The 18,211-nt window shown below is 38.9% G+C and overlaps 1 protein-coding gene across 4 annotated transcripts in view; it reads right to left on the reverse strand.

The window, feature by feature from the left end:
• ADCY8 (adenylate cyclase 8) overlaps positions 1-18,211 on the reverse strand; it is a 261,395-nt gene that overhangs the window by 29,158 nt on the left and 214,026 nt on the right. For all 4 annotated transcript variants that reach the window (XM_051844023.2, XM_051844024.2, XM_017341537.3 and 1 more), the window contains 2 exons: positions 16,408-16,580; positions 2,204-2,282 (listed from right to left, as the gene is read on the reverse strand). In XM_051844023.2, the coding sequence (XP_051699983.1) occupies positions 2,204-2,282; positions 16,408-16,580 (252 nt within the window). The remainder of the gene's footprint in view (positions 1-2,203; positions 2,283-16,407; positions 16,581-18,211) is intronic.

An 18,211-nucleotide genomic window follows, 5' to 3' on the forward strand; every position in this document is an offset into this window, starting at 1 on the left:
TTTGGCATATCATTTCCACATATGGGCAAAATGAAATCTCCCAATTATTCTGTTACATAACCGCCTCCGTCACTCTGGAGATGTATAATTACACATGCTCCCACCGGACTCTTTAGCAGCCATCAGTGGGCATTATTCAGCTTTTATTAAAAATAGAGGGCCTCTGAGTCACAAGGAGAAGCTGGTGAAGCAGGTAGCAAGCCCAGGAGTGGGCAGGTTTGATCCGGGATGAATAGGGCCCTGGAGGATGCTATAGATAGAAGACACCTGAAGTGACGCAGCCCTGCTAAAGGCCGCCTCTCACACAAGGAGGTAGCGGCATGCAGCAGAAACAGGGCGGAATGAGGAGCTGCAGCATTTGGATTCCTGCTGCAGTCTGGCTTCCCCTGCTCATTTTGTGACCTCAGGGGACTTGAGTCTCTGCTCTTGTCTTGGGACCAGATGGATAATACTTATTTTCCTATTGGTGTCATGGGCTTATTTTCAAAGTAAAATTTTAACAGCTAAAGATTTCTAAGTACTTGCTATATGTGCAAGCCACTGAGATACATAAAATCATATTTCATATGAGGCTTTAACAAGCCTGTGAAGAAGAATCTGTTCTCCATGTACTCAGAGGAAACTAAGACACAGAATATTGAAGAAATAGAAGGAGGTCATATTATCTATTAAGTGGCAGAGTTTGGGTTTGAATTTTATCTGCCCAATCCTAATGCCTGTACCTATAACTGCTACTGTTATGTGATTTGATTATGAATTTTAAAACCCTTTGAAAGTTAGAGATGAAAGGGAAAAAATTCAGATGTCACTTAAACCCTCAGACCCTCAGTAAGCACATACATTCTTCCACTTTATACATAATCTTAACATAACCGAGTTACCCAGGACAAATGAAGAATCAGAGGGCTAGAAAGGTACCATTTTAGAAAGGGGGCACTGATGGCACAAACAAAAACATCCTTCTTATTATAAAAGGAAGACTTTCATTCTGAATTTGTCCTCTCAGCTATTTCTGGACATCTCTCACTTGTCAGTCTTAAAACTGTGATGCAGTGAGTATATGCTTTTCTGCAGAACTGTCTGATCTGCTTCTGTCATGATAGCCCCTCATTGATTGCCATCTGTGTGTTCAGGTAAGGAGTTCTCCCTTATCGATGGAAGCCATCAAGACATGGGAGAGTGGATTCCATCCTCGCAGATAGCTGGAAAGAGCAAACTACAGGAATTTTGGGAAAGGCTAGACTCTGGCATTTGGCTTGTTCTTGCATTATAAATTCAGCTAAATGTGAAAGCAAGTCAAAGTCATATTGCAGGGTTTGTTACTTCCTTGTTTCCATGGTAATTTCCCAGTGATAAGTTCATATTTCTGCTATGGATGACAGTCTTCTTGTTTTGTTTTCACCCTTTTTGAAATGCACACAGACAGGAGAAAGATGGACTTGGTTCCAGAGCAGAGCATGGAGGCTGGCAGGGCCTGGTTTCTATTGAGAAGTGAAAGTCTTCCCAGGGGATGAATGTTCATGGATTGGGGTCCACCTGGAGAAGTCCTCCTGGTCCCTGAGAGCATGTGACATCCCTTGGATGAAGCCTTCCATGATGTCTGCATGCAGAATTGCTTCCTTTTATGAAGTCTTAGGGAAAGTGTGTTTTATTTTGCATTATTAGGATACAGTCTCCTTCAGGCACTTTATCTAATTAGGACAAATCAGCCATGAAGCTCATCCTAGCAAAACGCAAGGCAGTGCACAAACTGCTGTGCATGATAATCTCAGATGAACCCTTAAAATAGCCCTACTTGGATAATCCTATTTTACTCAGAGTTGAGTAAAGTAAGGCGCAGGGAGATAAGTAACTTTCCCACGTCCGCACACTGTGAGGTGAAGACCTGGGATTACAGCCCCTCAGCGGATCCTCTGAATGTTTGCCTCAGTTTGACTCAGACAGAAATCAAGAGCTCTTTTGTTAGCATGATGGTCTTTTGGGAAGAGATGTGCCTAAAGAGAATTTGGACCACGTTGTTTACCAAGTCATCTTCTTCAGCCTCCTTTTTCATTAGGTGGTCTTTGTTATAAATTGATCCATTAATAATCACACTTGTTGCAAGCAGGTAACCGTCATTTGAGGAGAAGAACAGTGGAGATTTTGCAGGGCATATTCATGGCAGCGGCTAACCAAGGGTAGATAGAGCAAAATGTCAGATTACCTGCTGTCCGTGGTAGAATACAGCAAGGAGGAACATGGCCATTAGCAACAGTGATGCTTCTTTGGTCCCCAGGAAATCTCTGCAGGAAAAACAAGTGCAAGATGGTGCATGGTTACTAATAACCAGAGGAGCACTTCAAGGAAACTCTTTAGAGAGCAAAGGTTTAGAAACAAACGGAAAGAAATGTTTTTTTGAGCATATACTGTGTGATAAGAGCTGCTTGAGGGCTTGCACCTTAGCTGATTCAGAAGTCAGCTGATCTCCAAGTGTATGTCACCAAGACATACCAGGTGAAAAGGATTCTACAGTCTAACATCTACAGTCTAAATCTGCCTCCTTAAAAATGATGTCTTCTATTTGCAAAGCACTTTTTCTAAGCTTCAAAGCTTTATATGTTCTCATTACAAAAATCCATGTGAAGAAAATTATCCCTCTCTTTCTGTTTCTTTTTAGAAAACTTTATTTGTTTATGGAAGGGGAAATGTATAAGTGTGTGTGTGTGTGTGTGTGTGTACATGTGTGTGTGTGTGAGAGACAGACAGGGAGAGAGAAACATGAATGCTCTCATTTGCTGGTTCACTCTCCAATGCCTGCAACAGCTCTAACTGGGCCAGGCCAAGGGCAGAAGCCAGAATTCAATTCAGATCTTGTTTATGAGGGGCAGGGATTTGATTATTTGGGCCACTACCTGCTACTTCCTAGGGTCTGCATTGGCAGGAAGCTGGAATCAGGAGCTAGAGCTTGGAATTGAACCCAGCCAGTCTACGTGAGACTAAGGATATTAACCAGCATCTTAACTATTAAACACTTGATCTCTTTATCTTGTTAAATATATTACTCTATTTAAGAGACCATTAAGCAATGTCTTCTGCGTGGCAGCGTGTATTCTAAGTGCCTTCATGTTAAGGTTATTATATTCATTCTGTGAGTTAGACCTTGTTTTATTTATCAATTCCTTTAATCTTTATTTCAGTTCTGTGATTTGGGGGACTCATCCCCATTTTAATTCCTCAGCATTTTAATAAATATTTTGCTTCCTTTGTCCTCTTCTCCAACCCTCAATTCCCAACAATAGTGGAGACACACATTGAGGTACTGCTGAGCTGGGATTTCCCAGGTGAGATTCAGCAGCAAGAGTAAATATAAACGCCGATAGGACTTCCAGTTGCCAGAGCAATTCAGACGACCATGGCAGCCATTGTTGGATTCTGAGTGCTTTCTCTCTTTCATTTTGGCTCAGAATGAAGTCTTTCTTAGAACAAATTAGGAGGCAAAAAGTTTGGAGGAGGAAATCTTGGACTTTGAATGTGGACATGGTTGATTTGTGTAAATACACAGTCTTTTGACAGGCTTTCATTGGCTAAAGAAAAAAACACAACATAAAACTTTCAAGTACATGGAAGACAATTTGGAGATTCCTAAGAAATCTCAAAATAGCTCTCTCTTATGACCCAGCCATTCCAGTCCTGGGAATTTACCCCAAAAAAATATAATCTGCACTTGAAAGAGTTATCTGTACCCCTATACAACTCAACTCACAATAGGTATGAAATGGAATCAACCTAGATGTCCATCAACTGATGACTGGATAAAGAAATTATGTTATATATACATGATGGAATACCACTCAGCCATTAAAAAAAGAATGAAATCCTGTCTTTTACAACAAAATGGATGCAACTGGAGACCACCATGCTTAGTGAAATAAGCCAGTCCTCCAAAAATAAATGTTTTCCCTGATTTGTGGTAACCAATATACAGCATACAAGAAAAGTAATGTATATGAGTGAAATTTACATTTTGAGATCTGATTATTGTTTATAGCCCTTGTTTATACTTTTGAGGAACAATGGATTTTATACTTCCTGCTTGTTAAATTATTTATTTAATCGCAGCTTATGAATGTGAGTATGAAGTAAACTGAAAGCATGTCATTGAAAAAATTATAATAAAAATAAGAAAATAAGGAGGGAGGGTGGGAGTGAGTGAGGATAGTGTGAGACATGTCATTATGTTCTTACAACTGTATATATGAAATACATGAAATTTGTTTTTTTTTAAATAATAATATTAAAAGAATTCACAATTAAAGATAATCTATCTCTGTGGATGTCATGTCTTGCCTGATCTCAACTAGCGTTCTATCTTCCCAAGATTACTCCATCTTAGGCAATGGTCCCCAAGCATTCATCCAGTTGCTTGAGTCAAAAGCAAAACCAAAACTCAGACAGCCCCCACCATTGCCCCCACCCAACCCTTAACCAAATCCTGTTCCCTCTACCACCAAAATATATCTCCAGTAGATTTACTTCTCTCCATATCCACTTCTGCCAACTCTCCATATCCAACTTCAGCCACTATGATATCCAATAGACTCATAATATTCCCCTCTATAATATATTTCAGAAAATTTTCACCATTAAAACCAGATGATGCTACACTCTTATTTAATTCCCTCCCAAATGCGAGCACATGTATCCTCAAAACTCACTCAGAGGTAACTTTGATGTGGCCATCAAGGATGAGATGCAGTATCCAGAGGGAATGGTAGACTCAGCATCAATATGGTGGCCCTAAAACAACCTCAAGCTTTCCATCTTCTTTTTTTAACTTTTATTTAATAAATATAAATTTCCAAAGTACAACTTTTGAATTATAGAGGCTTTTCATCCCCATAACCTCCATCTCATCTCCCACCATCTCATCTCCCACTCCCTCTCCCATCCCATTCTTCATCAAGATTCATTTTCAATTATCTTTATTTTTTAACAGTATAGATATTAATTTTTTTAAGATTTACTTATTTATTCACTTGAAAGTCAGAGTTACACACAGAGAGAGGAGAGGCAAGAAAGAAAGAAAGAGAGAGAGAGGTTTTCCATCTGCTGGTTCACTCCCCAATTGGCTGCAACGGCCGCAGCTGTGCTGAGCCAAAGCCAGGAGCCAGGAGCTTCTTTCCTGCATAGGTGCAGGGGCCCAAGCACTTGGGCCATCTTGTACTGCTTTCCCAGACCATAGTAGAGAGCTGGATCAGAAGAGGAGCAGCCGGGTCTCAAACTGGCACCCATATGGGATGCTGGCGCTTCAGGCCAGGGCGTTAACCTGCTGCACCACAGCACTGGCCCCAATTATCTTTATATACGGAAGATCAACTTAGCATATACCAAGTAAAGATTCCAACAGACTGCACTCACAAAGACACACTAAGTATAGAGTACTGTTTGGGTAGTAGTTTTACCGTTAATTCACATAGTACAACACATTAAGGACAGAGGTCTCACATGAGGAGCAGGTGCACAGTGACTCCCGTTGTTGATTTAACAATTAACACTCTTATTTATGACATCAGTAATCATCCGAGGCTCTTGTCATGAGTTGCCAAGGCTAGTGAAGCTTCTGGAGTTCACCAACTCCTATCTTGCTTAGACAAGGCCATAGTCAAAGTGGAAGGTCTCTCCTCCCTTCAGAGAAAGGTACTTCCTTCTTTGATGGCCCATTCTTTCTACTGGGATCTCACTCACAGAGATCTTTCATTTGGGTCATTTTTTTTGCCACAGTGTCTTGGCTTTCCATGCCTGTGAAACTCTTGTGGGCTTTTTAGCCAGATCTGAATGCCTTAAGGGCTGATTCTGTGGTCCCTCTTCTGTTTTGTTGTAGACTAGCAGCTCCAGTGAAGGGATCAGAGAAACTGGGTATGAAGTCAGCTGCTAAAACCAGATTTTCATTTGGCTTTATGCTAAAAGATCCTTCCAGCTTGTACTGGGTAAGCCTTAGTCCAGTTCACCAAGATTGAGCAAGGACTTCAGGAATGGAAATATGAATTTCCAGCATATACAGAGGGCCCAAGAGATACTGTGTATAGGGGTCCCAAGAGGATCAAAGAACTCTAGGCTGGAACAAGGTTCAGATCTGCAAATTTTTAGATTTATGTACTTTTTCTTGGAGATAAGATGCTGATAATATATGATACTCATTATTCTACTCCTCTATAGTGTCAGTAGGAAAGAGCGCTTGGCTCTCCTGGAGCTGTCCACCATAAGTGCTGAAGTGAAGAGGGTTGGACTGTGAGCCACGTATTGTCATAAGTGCTGTGTGTGTGTGTGTGTGTGTGTGTATGTGTGTATGTATATTTACGAGGTCCCATACATTCATTTACTCATTCACAGTCACCATTGCACTTGTTTTGGAGGGAATTGACATGACTTAATATTCTAGCTCCTGAAGTCTGTGGACCCCTGAGAAAATGATTAAAGACATGAGCTTTGGATTCATGTAGACCCAAGCCCCAATCTCAGCTTTGTTACTGATGAGTTATTTGATCACAATGCATTTAACATCTCTGAGCCTCAGTTTATTTATCTGTGAATGACTAATAGCATTTGTCTCCATAATTGCGAGGATTAAAGCGTGAATCACGGTAATGTACCTGACCCTGTGAAGCACCCGGTACATAATCTTGCTGCTGATGGAGGTGTTTTCAAAGGACCACTCATTCACAATGTATAGCTTGAATGAGAGAAGTCCTATGTTTAGCTCCTTCTGAATCTGTCCAAACTCCTGCTCTTCTTGGCACTTACGATTTCCTTTTCTTTGTGCTGCAGAAGACTTTCTTAAGGCTCACAATTTATCACTTGAAACACATTTTCCAGAGGAAACATAAATACCTCTTGAATCACTTTGAAAGCAGTGATTGACCAAAAATAGAGAGATGACTAGACCAAACTCAGAAGAAAAAGTAAAGGAAAATTGTGAACGATCTTTGAGTCTTTAGCTGTATTTTGGATGGAAAAAAATAGCTTGAGTAGAGATTGCGGAATCAACACAGTAAGTCAGCCAGGCTGAAAAGCATCCAAAAGGAATTGTGATTTGAATTTAGAAGAATCTTTTCCTTATTTTGTAACTTCTATAATTGTTTCAAATAATTTATGAAAAAAGCTAAATGAATGTATCATATTATAATGTATCTCTTGATTTTTGGTGTCAGGTACTTAAAAACAGGGCATTTTGAACTGATCCATTTGGATTAATAAAGTCATTAAATTAACCCTGTCATTTTCCTATGCTAATAGAAAAGAGCATCATTAAATGAAAACCCATGTAGAAAAATGTAATTCTCAGGGCTATAATAGTCCTGAGAGATAATGTTATTTAATGTATAATAAAAATGTTTGAGTGTTACTCGGTACAGAAAAGTTTATGCTAAATATCATGAATTTAGAACATAATAAAACTCACAAACAAGAAAATAAACAGCGCTCAAAATAGAAAACAATAAATATTTTGAAGTCAACAAAATACCATTTTCTTTTTCCCTGTGCAAAATGTATTTAAAATTTAGGTGCGTATGTTTCACAGTGTTTTCTAAGCCACTTTTTTGCATTTAGTAGATATTATGAATGCAACTCCATATAATTAAATATTTTAAACATAAATATGAACTTGGCAAATATATTCTATTCTGATATATATATATATATATATGACATACATAATATATCCTTTGCAAGACTTTTATTTTATAGGTAGGGGTTTGAGGTCTAGAGACAAGAAGTCTCAAGGTCAGATAGTTAATTTATGTTAGGGGCAGGATGAGAACTCACATCTCAGGCATCTTATTCCTTATTCAGAACTTTTACTACTGTGTGCTTACCTCTGAAAATTTAATTTAGTTATTAGTTTCAATTTGCCTCCATATTTATTCTGTTTTCTACTAAAGACAGTTTGCTATTTAAGCCATATTTTTAATAACCACTTTACAGATAGTGATAAAGTGCATCAATAATCAAGATATTATAAACTCTATTTTAGAAGAGAAGAAACTGAGGATTAGATGTTAAATAACTTATTCAGTTCACAGAACCAGTGAATGGTGTAGCCTGGCTATCAATCTAGAACTCAGTGATGTATTTCAGTTGCTACAATGCCCTTTTATATGCACCTACTTATAATTGCTTCGTCCTGTGCTCCCAAAGCATGTAAGCATAGTCATGCACTGATAGTGATTTGCTCTGAGAAATATATTGTTGTGTGACTTCGCATTGTACAAACATGATAGCATGTGCTTACCCAAAGACACTTTTGATGTTACAAACTGATATAATCTTAAGGGACATTGCTCTAAATGTGGCCTATTTCTGAACAATATGTTATTATGTGGCACAAAACTAATATCTTATTCATGTGTGAATCTGCAGAGCCTAGTGAAAGCCTGTACCAAAAAACATAGCATATATCAAATGGAGAGATAGATGGATGGTTGAAGGTTATGTGATCCTGTGTGATAATGTTTGGGTTATTCCCTGGTTATTTTTCCTTGTATCCACTATGATATCTCTTGTGAATGAATGCAATAGCAGAACTAGCTCCAGAGTTCATGAGGCCCAGTGCAAAAATTAAGAGGCAGTTAATCTCCATTTGCCCATTCTTGTCTTCCTCTAATTCTTTATAGTAGATAATGTTGCTTCATAATATCTCCATTTCCCTTTGTAAAGCCCTTCTGTTAATCACAGAACCTTTCTGATGCTCTAAGAGGCCTTCATGTTCTCATAGCTATGCCTCTCTCTCTAACTTCTACTCTGTACCACTTAAAAAACAAACTGTGAGCTGAACTTGTCCGGTAGACCACAGTTTGCTAATCCCTACACCAGCCCCTACAAAATGCCCCCTCCCTTGAGTGTTGGAGAGGAGACAAGGAAGTGCTTAATGGGTAAGGGTACTGGGCATGAGGGCTGAGCATGACCTCAGATCTCTAAGAAGGACTGATGTGCTAAACAACAGACAGGGAACAGGTACAGGCACCTGTTTCCATTATTGGAAAGCAAGACCTAGAAAACTGGTCCTAATTCTACATCTGTGTCACTGCAGTAAGAAAATTCACCATTTTCCTGATAGTCTGAGGATGATGGGTGGGAAGTTCATTCAAGTTTGAGTATAACTGTATCCTATGTTTTGTGATCATATTTTTCTTTGAGTAACCAAGACTGATGAAGTGCACTTGGGCCAAGTGAAGTGGTCTCAAGCATTGACCTGGGGAAGCACTTGCTTAAAGACCAAGACCTGAGATATCAATTAGACTCAAAAGATCCTTACACACGTTATTTTCTGCAACAACATGACAACTGATGTAGCATTTGAAGATGTGAAGCTTGAACCATCTTTGGAAAGTGTGGCTTATCTCTTTGCTCTGTGTCTTGCCTCTATTGATTTCATTTTACCTTTTTAGTTGAGCAGACCTGGATTGGCTTACTCCAGTGAGGTCTGTGCCTGGTATTCCTGTATATATGACTCACTATTTGTATTGGTCAGCATAGTGGCTACATAGGTGCTCCCACTGAGACCCCAGGAGACCTTGCTACTGGATGAAAGGCAACTGAAAGTCCATACATGTAAATATGAGGGAACTGGAAGTAGTTCAGGGAAAAGTGCTTAGAACATGAGTGACATTAAGACCTGCATTCCATAACCAGCATTGTCACTTACAAGTATTAATAGCTTCCCTGCCAATAAAAGGAGACTGAGGGTAGGGAAAGGTTGGTCAGTGGACACTAAGTTATAATTATATAGAAGAAAAACAGTTCTGGTATTGTTTGGTCCAATATGGTGACTACAGGTGACAATACATACTGCATATTTCAAAAAAAATCCCAGAAAGGATTTTGAATGTCTTCAATGGAATAAGTGAAAAATGTTTGAAGTGATAGAAATTCTTACCCTGATTTGAGCATTACCCAATGTATACATGTATAGAAACATCACATGGTGCCTCATAAATGCATATTTTTTACATGTCTTTTGGAAAAGTTTAAAAAAGGATAAAATGGAGTCTCCCATCTTTGAAAAGTGGATAACGACACCTGCATCAAAAAGTTAATATGATGTTTAAATGAGACTACGGTTTCTAAAGGGATATGTGAAATATTAAGCATTATATATTAATGAGCTTATCAATCTTGACAATTCTGGTTATTTGCCAGAATGGGATGGACAAATTGATCTTTCTAATGGAATGAACACATGGGACTCAAACTTATCATTAGATTCCCTTGCCACATGGCTTCTAGATACTGCCAGCATCAGTTTTCTTTGGTTCCCTCCAGGTGTCTGGATTTTCCCGACATATTTATTACATTCATTATGGTTTATGAAAGTCTCATCTGGTAACATAGTTTATGTCTGAAAGCTTTTCGATACCTAACATTCTTGATAGAGTCTTGTAAGGATAATTTTGGTAGCTGTATCTGTAGCCTGAAGGTCTCTAAGAAACCACTTGTGTTATTTGGCCTCCATGTACCAGAAAGCAGAAAGAGCAGTATCTGGAAGTGAAAGGTAGATGTGGTACAAATCCCTTTTGCAAGGACCTACTTTGTAACAAAATGCAAGTTAGATCTTGAGGCTTCTTTCTTTTTTGTTGTTAAATTAAAATAGGTGTCCTTTCTGTTCTCCTGGAAGGAGAGGAATAGTATGAATACTATCATTGCCACCTCCAAACTGTAGAGTGGAAATAGAATGGATATTGGAGGAAAACTGTCTTCCAACATCATCACTTACAGGATGGGCTAACAATTGCCAGAATCAGCAAAGCTTAGGCTCTTAGTAAGCATATTTTGTTACCTTCCTAAATTAACAAGGTGGTCACTGATGAGTAGAAACAAGTATCAGGATTTGATTCTAGGATTTCTAACCTCAACTACAATGCATCAATGCATTGGCATGTAAGAGGACTTCAGCAAGTTCATAGACAATGTCTATTATGAAAAAAGAAGTATGCATAGGTCTCGATTTCTTTGCATTCAGACTTACCTTTTAATTCAATTTTCTATGAACTCTTTGATGTACCTTTATATTTTTCTTTTATTTATTTTTTAAAAATTTATTTATGTTATATCATTTTAAGAAAGCAACAAGGCATAGGTTGTATGAAAATAGCATCTTTCTGATTATCAGTTATCTGCAGCTAATAAAGCCAATGAGAAAGTAAAGGTATATAAAGACAATTGAAAACGAATCTTGATATGAATGGAAGGGGAGGGAGAGCGGGAAAGGGGAGGGTTGCAGGTGGGAGGGAAGTCATTGGGGGGGAGGGAAAGCCAATGTAATCCATAAGCTGTACTTTGGAAATCTATATTCATTAAATAAAAGTTAAAAAAAAAGAAAGTAAAGGTCCTAGAGTAAGCTAGAAAGCTTGGTAGATATAACTTCATTCGGTATGAAGTTTGATAATTAAGTTCAAAAACAAACTGTGCTTACAGCAAGGAGAGCACACTGTTTAAGGGCAATAGGGAGAAAAAGATGATAGGGATTGTAGGTGATGGTTGGCTTACTGTGGATCAATAGTGTAATATGATTCTTAATGAGCTAATGTGTCTTTTAGTCATTGATTCATTTAGTATTTCACTCTACAAATATTTAAGTAGGCACCTACTGCCAGATACTCTAAGTGTTGAAAATATGAATATGAGTAATGATCCTTGCCTTCAAAACCTCCTATGTTAATGGAAGATAAAGACATGAAAATTAAAGACTACAACAGAGACAAAACTGTAAAGATACAAAACTATGAACATAGATTAGAAAACAAGGAATGACCAAAAAGAGATTCACCAAGGATAGTGTTCTTGGGTTGGGTTTTTAAAAAGCTGGGCTGGAATTAGGGAGTTATCAGGAGAGGGAATTTTTACATAGAAGCTCATATGGTAAAGAATATATTATTTTCATGGCTAGAAAATGGTGACTTGAGGAGTTGTGAGAAGATAGTGTGGGCCAGGTGAAAGAAGGTTTTCAAATCCTTAGCAAACTGGTTGAAATGTTGGCTTCTGAGAAGGGATAGGGAATCATTGAGGGGTTTAAAAAATATGCTTTTACCAGCTGGCTTTGGTAAGGGTGAACTGAGAGTGGATGCTGGGAGAACAGTTAGGAACAAAAGTTTGGATATGAGGATGATGATCTATCCAAAAAGGCTGAATTTGTAGTACAGAGGGGTCAACAGTAAAAGAAAATGGTAGTACTTGCTTCAAAATCTTAGCCATTGTCAATGGCTAAAATAAACATGGGAGTTTATTTTTGTATCTGCTTTTATCAGGTACCTGATGTTCAGGAATCCAGTAGGGATTCCCCGGAATTATTGTGAACTCCCAAAGGGTTGATTAAAACCCAAAAGCATGATTGTTCCGTGCTGCCAAGTCAGAATGCTGAGTGAACTTATAGTTTCTATGGATTTAAGTTGAGTTCTATTGGTAACAGAGTGAGGTAATACAAGACTAACCAGCGATTGATCTTGAGTCAGGAGCAAGCTGGAAAAAGCACTTGATGATCAGTAACAGTTAAAAATGAGCTTGGGATTACTTGTGCTTTCACAACCCCATTTAATGATTCAACTACAAACGTTTCCTTAAGACCTCAAAACAGGGGTTGGTGCTCTGGGATAGCAGGTTAAGCTGCCATCTGCAGCACCAGCATCCCATAGGGGTGCCAGGTTGAGTCCCAGCTGCTCGATTTTTGACCAATGCAGCTCCCTGTTCATGGGCCTGGGAAAGCAGCAGAGGATGGCCCAAGTGCTTGGGCCCCTGCACCCATGTGGGAGACCTGGGGGAAATTCCTGGTTTCAGCAAGACCCAGCCCTGGTCGTTGCGGCCATTTAGAGAGTGAACCAGTGGATGGAAGATTATCTATCCTCTCTCTCTGTCTCTCCCTCTCTTGCTGTATCTCTGACTTTCAAATAAATAAATAGATAATAAATAAATAAATCTTTAACAAAGCTTCTCGCAACAGAATTCAGAAGCATTTCCCTCTGAAGAAGAGAGGAGGGAATAAGAGTAATCATGTATTGAGTACTCACAATGTGCCAGGAAGATCAGAGTTTCACAGCTGTCATGGGACAGTGCTATGAACCGCATTATTTCCCTCTAAAATTCACATGTTGAAGTTCCAGTCCCCAATGTGACTGCATATATAGATAAGCTCTAAAAAGCTAAAATTAAAGTTAAATGAATTCATAAGAGGGGCTTCAAATAGGGCTGATGCCCTTCTGAGAAAAAAAGAGACAGTTTATCTATCGTTTGAAGACACAAGGAGCAAGCAGGTGGCTATCTACAACCCAGGAAGGCAGCCTTCACCTGAACCTGGAACTTCCTAACATTCAGAATTGTGAGAGATACCTGAGAATATGTAGGAAACGTGTGTTGTTTAAGCCATCTAGTCTCTGGTATTTTGTTATGAAGTCTGAAATGTTGAGTACAGATAGAGTGCTTATATTTCACTTTTACCCGTGAGCAAACTGAGGTCCAAAGACTGGAAGTGACTTTATAATAACACAAAAGAATCTGGATGTCAAGCCCAAATCTTGGCTTCTTCCATTAATGCTGTGTCTTTCTTTGAATAGGCTAATTTCATATGACTTTATTTTCACTAAAAAGGTAGTCTAGTTTGTTCATATCTCTGTTTTCTCTTTTTTTATGTTTATTTCTGTATGGCTGTGGGAATCTGTTGCCAATAACCGTCTTCTTTTGAATTGCTTTGATTTTCGTTGAATCCTGGATGGGATGCTCTTCAGCATGATTTAAAAGAAGGATATGCAGCATTCGTAAAGGTGGACTTTGGAGCCAGAAAGAACCTGGCTTGAATCCAGATGTGTTATTTACTAGAAACATGCACATGGGTAATTGCTAGCTTCTCTTCACCTATGTTCTTTAGAATGTTATGGCCCAGGTGCTTGGGCCCTGCACCCTATGGGAGACCAGGAGAAGCACCTGGCTCCTGGCTCCTGCCATCGGATCAGCGCGGTGCGCCGGCCGCAGCGCGCCGGCCGCGGCGGCCATTGGAGGGTGAACCAACGGCAAAGGAAGACCTTTCTCTCTGTCTCTCTCTCTCACTGTCCACTCTGCCTGTCAAAAAAAAAAAAAAAAAAAAAAAAAAAAAAAAAAAAAAAAAAAAAAAAGAATGTTACTGTGCAGACTAAATAGGGTAAAGCACACAAAATGCATCATAAAAGACACACATTGATATCTACAGTTTATAGAGAATTCTCATTCCTTTGCCCTTGTAGATAAGCTGCAATGAGCAGCCTAAGTATAATCAATTGATGAATGAATAAAGAAAATGTGAAAATGTGAGATACACACACATATAGGAATACTATCAGGCCTTAAAAAAAGAAGGAATTAGTGTAATTTGCTACAACACGGATGAACTTGGAAGACACTACTTTAAATGAAATAAGCCAGTCACAGAAAGTCAAATGTGCAAGCTGTCACTCATATGTGGAATCTAAGAGTTAAACTCATGGAAGCATCAATTGGAACGGTGGATTCCAGAATTTGGAGAGTTGGGGGAAGAACTGGGGAGATGTTGGTCAAAGGATACAAAATTTTAGTTAGGAGGAATAAGTTCAAGAGAACTACTGTTTAAAACGGTAAAAAAACAATGTTTTTTTTACTCAAAATTGCTAGGAGAGTAGAATTTAAGTATGCTCATCATGAAAAACATGCACGTGAGATAATACATTTGTTAATTAGATTAATTTAGCTACTTTATAATGTATATATATATCAAAAACTATATAGCATACTATGAATATATACAATTTTTCTGCCAATTAAAAACAAAATAATTTTATCAATTTGGTTATGAAAGAATCAACAACCTAATAGAAATTTGGGCAAAGGATATAAACTGTCAATTCATGTAAGGGGAAATTCACATGGTCAGTAATTACACAAAGTGATGCACAAAAATATTCATAATTTGGGAACTGCAAATGAAAACAAATAGAATACACACTCATAAATTCAGCAAGAATTTCCAAAGTCTAACAGTGGTCTGGACAAGAATGAGGAGCAGGGAACTGCTGCTTGTAAGAAGGAAATAGTTTCAGTTATGTTGGAGAGTAATTTGGCAATGCAGTGTTTTAAAAAGTGGAAAATGAAAAGATAACCTACAATCCAGCAAGTGTGTCATTGTATATTCCCCCTAGGAGACATGTTCAAGCTGGTCACTGAAGCATTTTTTATAAAAGGGAAGCCTTATGACAATCTAAACATCTAGAGTAGATCAAAGGATACATATATTTTTGCATGTTCATATTATGTAATATTACAAACAACAGCTAAAAAAGAAGCAAATCTATAGATATCAATCTACATGAATCAAAAGAAACAATACTGTATGACAATAAAGTAATATAAATAAATTATAGACAATGACTTAGGTAAACATGCATTTTAAAACATGAATTAGAACTATATTAGAGTATATTATGTTTAGTAGATTTTGTTCTTGGAGGAAAAGGAGAATATTGGATTATCTTGTCTTTCTCTCTGGCTGTTAGGCACTTATTTTGGCCTCAGCTGGACCTCTGTGCTTCCTATACATCATCCTGACACTCCATGTCTGGCTCCTCCATCTAGTGTAGGGTCTGTTTCCCCAGCGGCTATGTAGTTGATCAAGTGATGTCACCAGAAAGTGTGCCCGGAGTGTGAGAGCTGTGACCAATGGGGAAAGGGGAAAGAAGAAGCCAGAAGACACATCCCTCTGCCTTTGGAGTTATGTTTCCCCCACCTTCCAGCTTATCTAGGTATGTTTCAATCAGCCAAGGGAGGAGCTATACCACGGCATCCGCCCACTCTCTTCACAGCTCAGTTGCCAGCATGATATGACATTGACATTTACTTGCATTTGCCTCCCAGGCTTTTTTCCCTCACTTCCCTTTTCTCCCCAGTTTCACTGCCCTGGGGTTGTATTAGCATGTAAGCCTTGCTCCAGGCTCTTTTCTCTCTGAAATCTAGCCTAAGATTTTTTAAGATGATTTTATACTTAAAAAATAATCCAATGCAAGGTGCATATGAGCTCAATGCACAGTTAACATAATTAATATGGCTAAACACAAATTATAATTTGACCTTATAAGCCTTTGAGTTTCTCAAGTTGAAGAAATCTCAGATTATTAGGTTTGCAGAAGAACTGAGCGCCTATTTTGGTAATATTTAGTCCAAATTTTGATGAACTGATTCATTATCCATATAAATGGTACAACTAGAAAGTAGGGATTTTGCCTAGACTTTTAAACTAGAGGATGTCTGAGTTGAGATACAAATCAATATCCAGTCAGTCCTTAAGTTTCAATAACTCTATTGTGATCATTTTCCCTGTGGTTCCACTTCCCACCCACAGGGAGTTGAGCATATTTTGAACAGAGAATGGTGGGCACTTACTCGCCACTGTGGTTCAAGTTGTCATAACGCAGAAAGAGGCCAGCGTAGATGGTCTCTGTCAGCAGGGCATAGATGGCGATCATGATTAGCAGCACAGCTAGCTTCAGGACAGAGTTAAGTCGGAGGAACACTGCACAGGTCACCATGGCCAACACTCCGGTGAAGACAAAGTACTGCCAACAGAGAAGCAGCAGTCAGAACGAAGAGGAATGTGAGAGGCCCCCTCTCCTAATCATGGAAGCTGATGGATTCCCTTATACAGATGTTTGTTGATGTTTCTACCAGGAGATCCTAGGGCCTCCAGAAATTCAACGGATCCCAAACAGAACTCTTCACTTCCCTATCCCCTAACCCATGTCTCCTTTTCTGTGAATGATATCACTTTTCACATCTTCGCCAAGACAGAAACCTTGGTTTCATCTTTGTTGTGTTCCTCTTGCCCACACTTCGCGTTCCAGCCATCCTATCTGCAGGTTCTATTTAACAGAGTCCATATTCAGTCGATATTCTCCTTCTGCCCTGTTTCTATCTTTACCTCTCACCAACACCTCTGGAACAATTTTCTAGCAGCTCTGCCTGCTCTTAGGTCCCAATTCCCACCTAATCCACACGATCATTCTCTACCTGGTATTCCTAAGAAGCGATCATATCACTTCTTATCTAGGAGCCCTCCTATTGCTCTCCATTTCCTCAAGTTATTCTCTCCCTTTTGAGTAGCAGAGCCCACAAGGTCGTCATGTGTTAGATTTCCTTTCACATTCAATGCTTTTCCTATGCCTCTGTGTTCTGCATCCCCAATGTCTTGTGGATCAACTGTCGTCCCTGTGACCAAAGCTTATTCTGCCAATAAATGTCAGCTCAGGTATCTTCTCTAAGAAGCCTTCTTAGGTATTTCCAGATTCTTTTGGATCTAGCCTTATTCCTCTGTGTACCCTGCATGGACCAGCATAACAACTGTTACCCTCTATTAGAAGGCACAATTCAAATTGCAAAATTTACAACCATCCAAGAGCTGGAATGTTGGAGTAGCCCCCAGGTGTCACTGCTCATTCTGATTTCAGCTTTGGTTGGGGGCTCTTCAGCCTACTGAGATACCCCAAAACATCATTCTGTGTGGTGGGTTCAGATTCTGACTAGCCAATTGGAAAAAAGAGCAAAACCTTGAATATCAAAACTCCACTTTAAAGCAGTATTGTGATCTCTATCCATACTTTCTATTTTAATATTCAAATGAACTGATCAAAATTAAACACATATTTCCCATTTGGTAGGTGAAGAAACTGAGGCTCATAAAACTTTGGCAAACTGAGGCTCATAGCTAGAAAGTGGCATCTAGCTCACTTGGATACAACCAGTTTGTGTACATGGGACTCTGGTGGGTGGGAATACTGGACTTGATAATTTCTAAAATCCCTTCCAGTCTTGTCATGAATGACTTTTTATAACAATTTTTGTTTTTCCCTCCTATTATGTGGGGAGATATTTTCTATATGGGTAGAGGAGACGGGTAAGAATTTTCAAAAATCCATGAAGATGCGTTTACTGATTTATTAAGAGGAATCGACCATTCATGCATCCTTTCAACAACTATTAATATCAACAAATCTGGATGGTGCTCTGAGTTCCCAATGAAGGCACAGGCCTGGCCATTGAGATGCATGAAGTAGACTCAGAAATGAGTAAGATATCATCTCTGCTCTTAAAGAGCCCAGTGCCTGGTGCATCTTTGACTTTTGTTTCTCCCTTTTCTAATACACCCAATTATGTCATTTTCTCAATTGGGATAGTAAGCTTTCTTTATTGT

The sequence above is a fragment of the Oryctolagus cuniculus genome, chromosome 6, assembly GCF_964237555.1.
Source record: "Oryctolagus cuniculus chromosome 6, mOryCun1.1, whole genome shotgun sequence".
NCBI lineage: Eukaryota > Metazoa > Chordata > Mammalia > Lagomorpha > Leporidae > Oryctolagus > Oryctolagus cuniculus.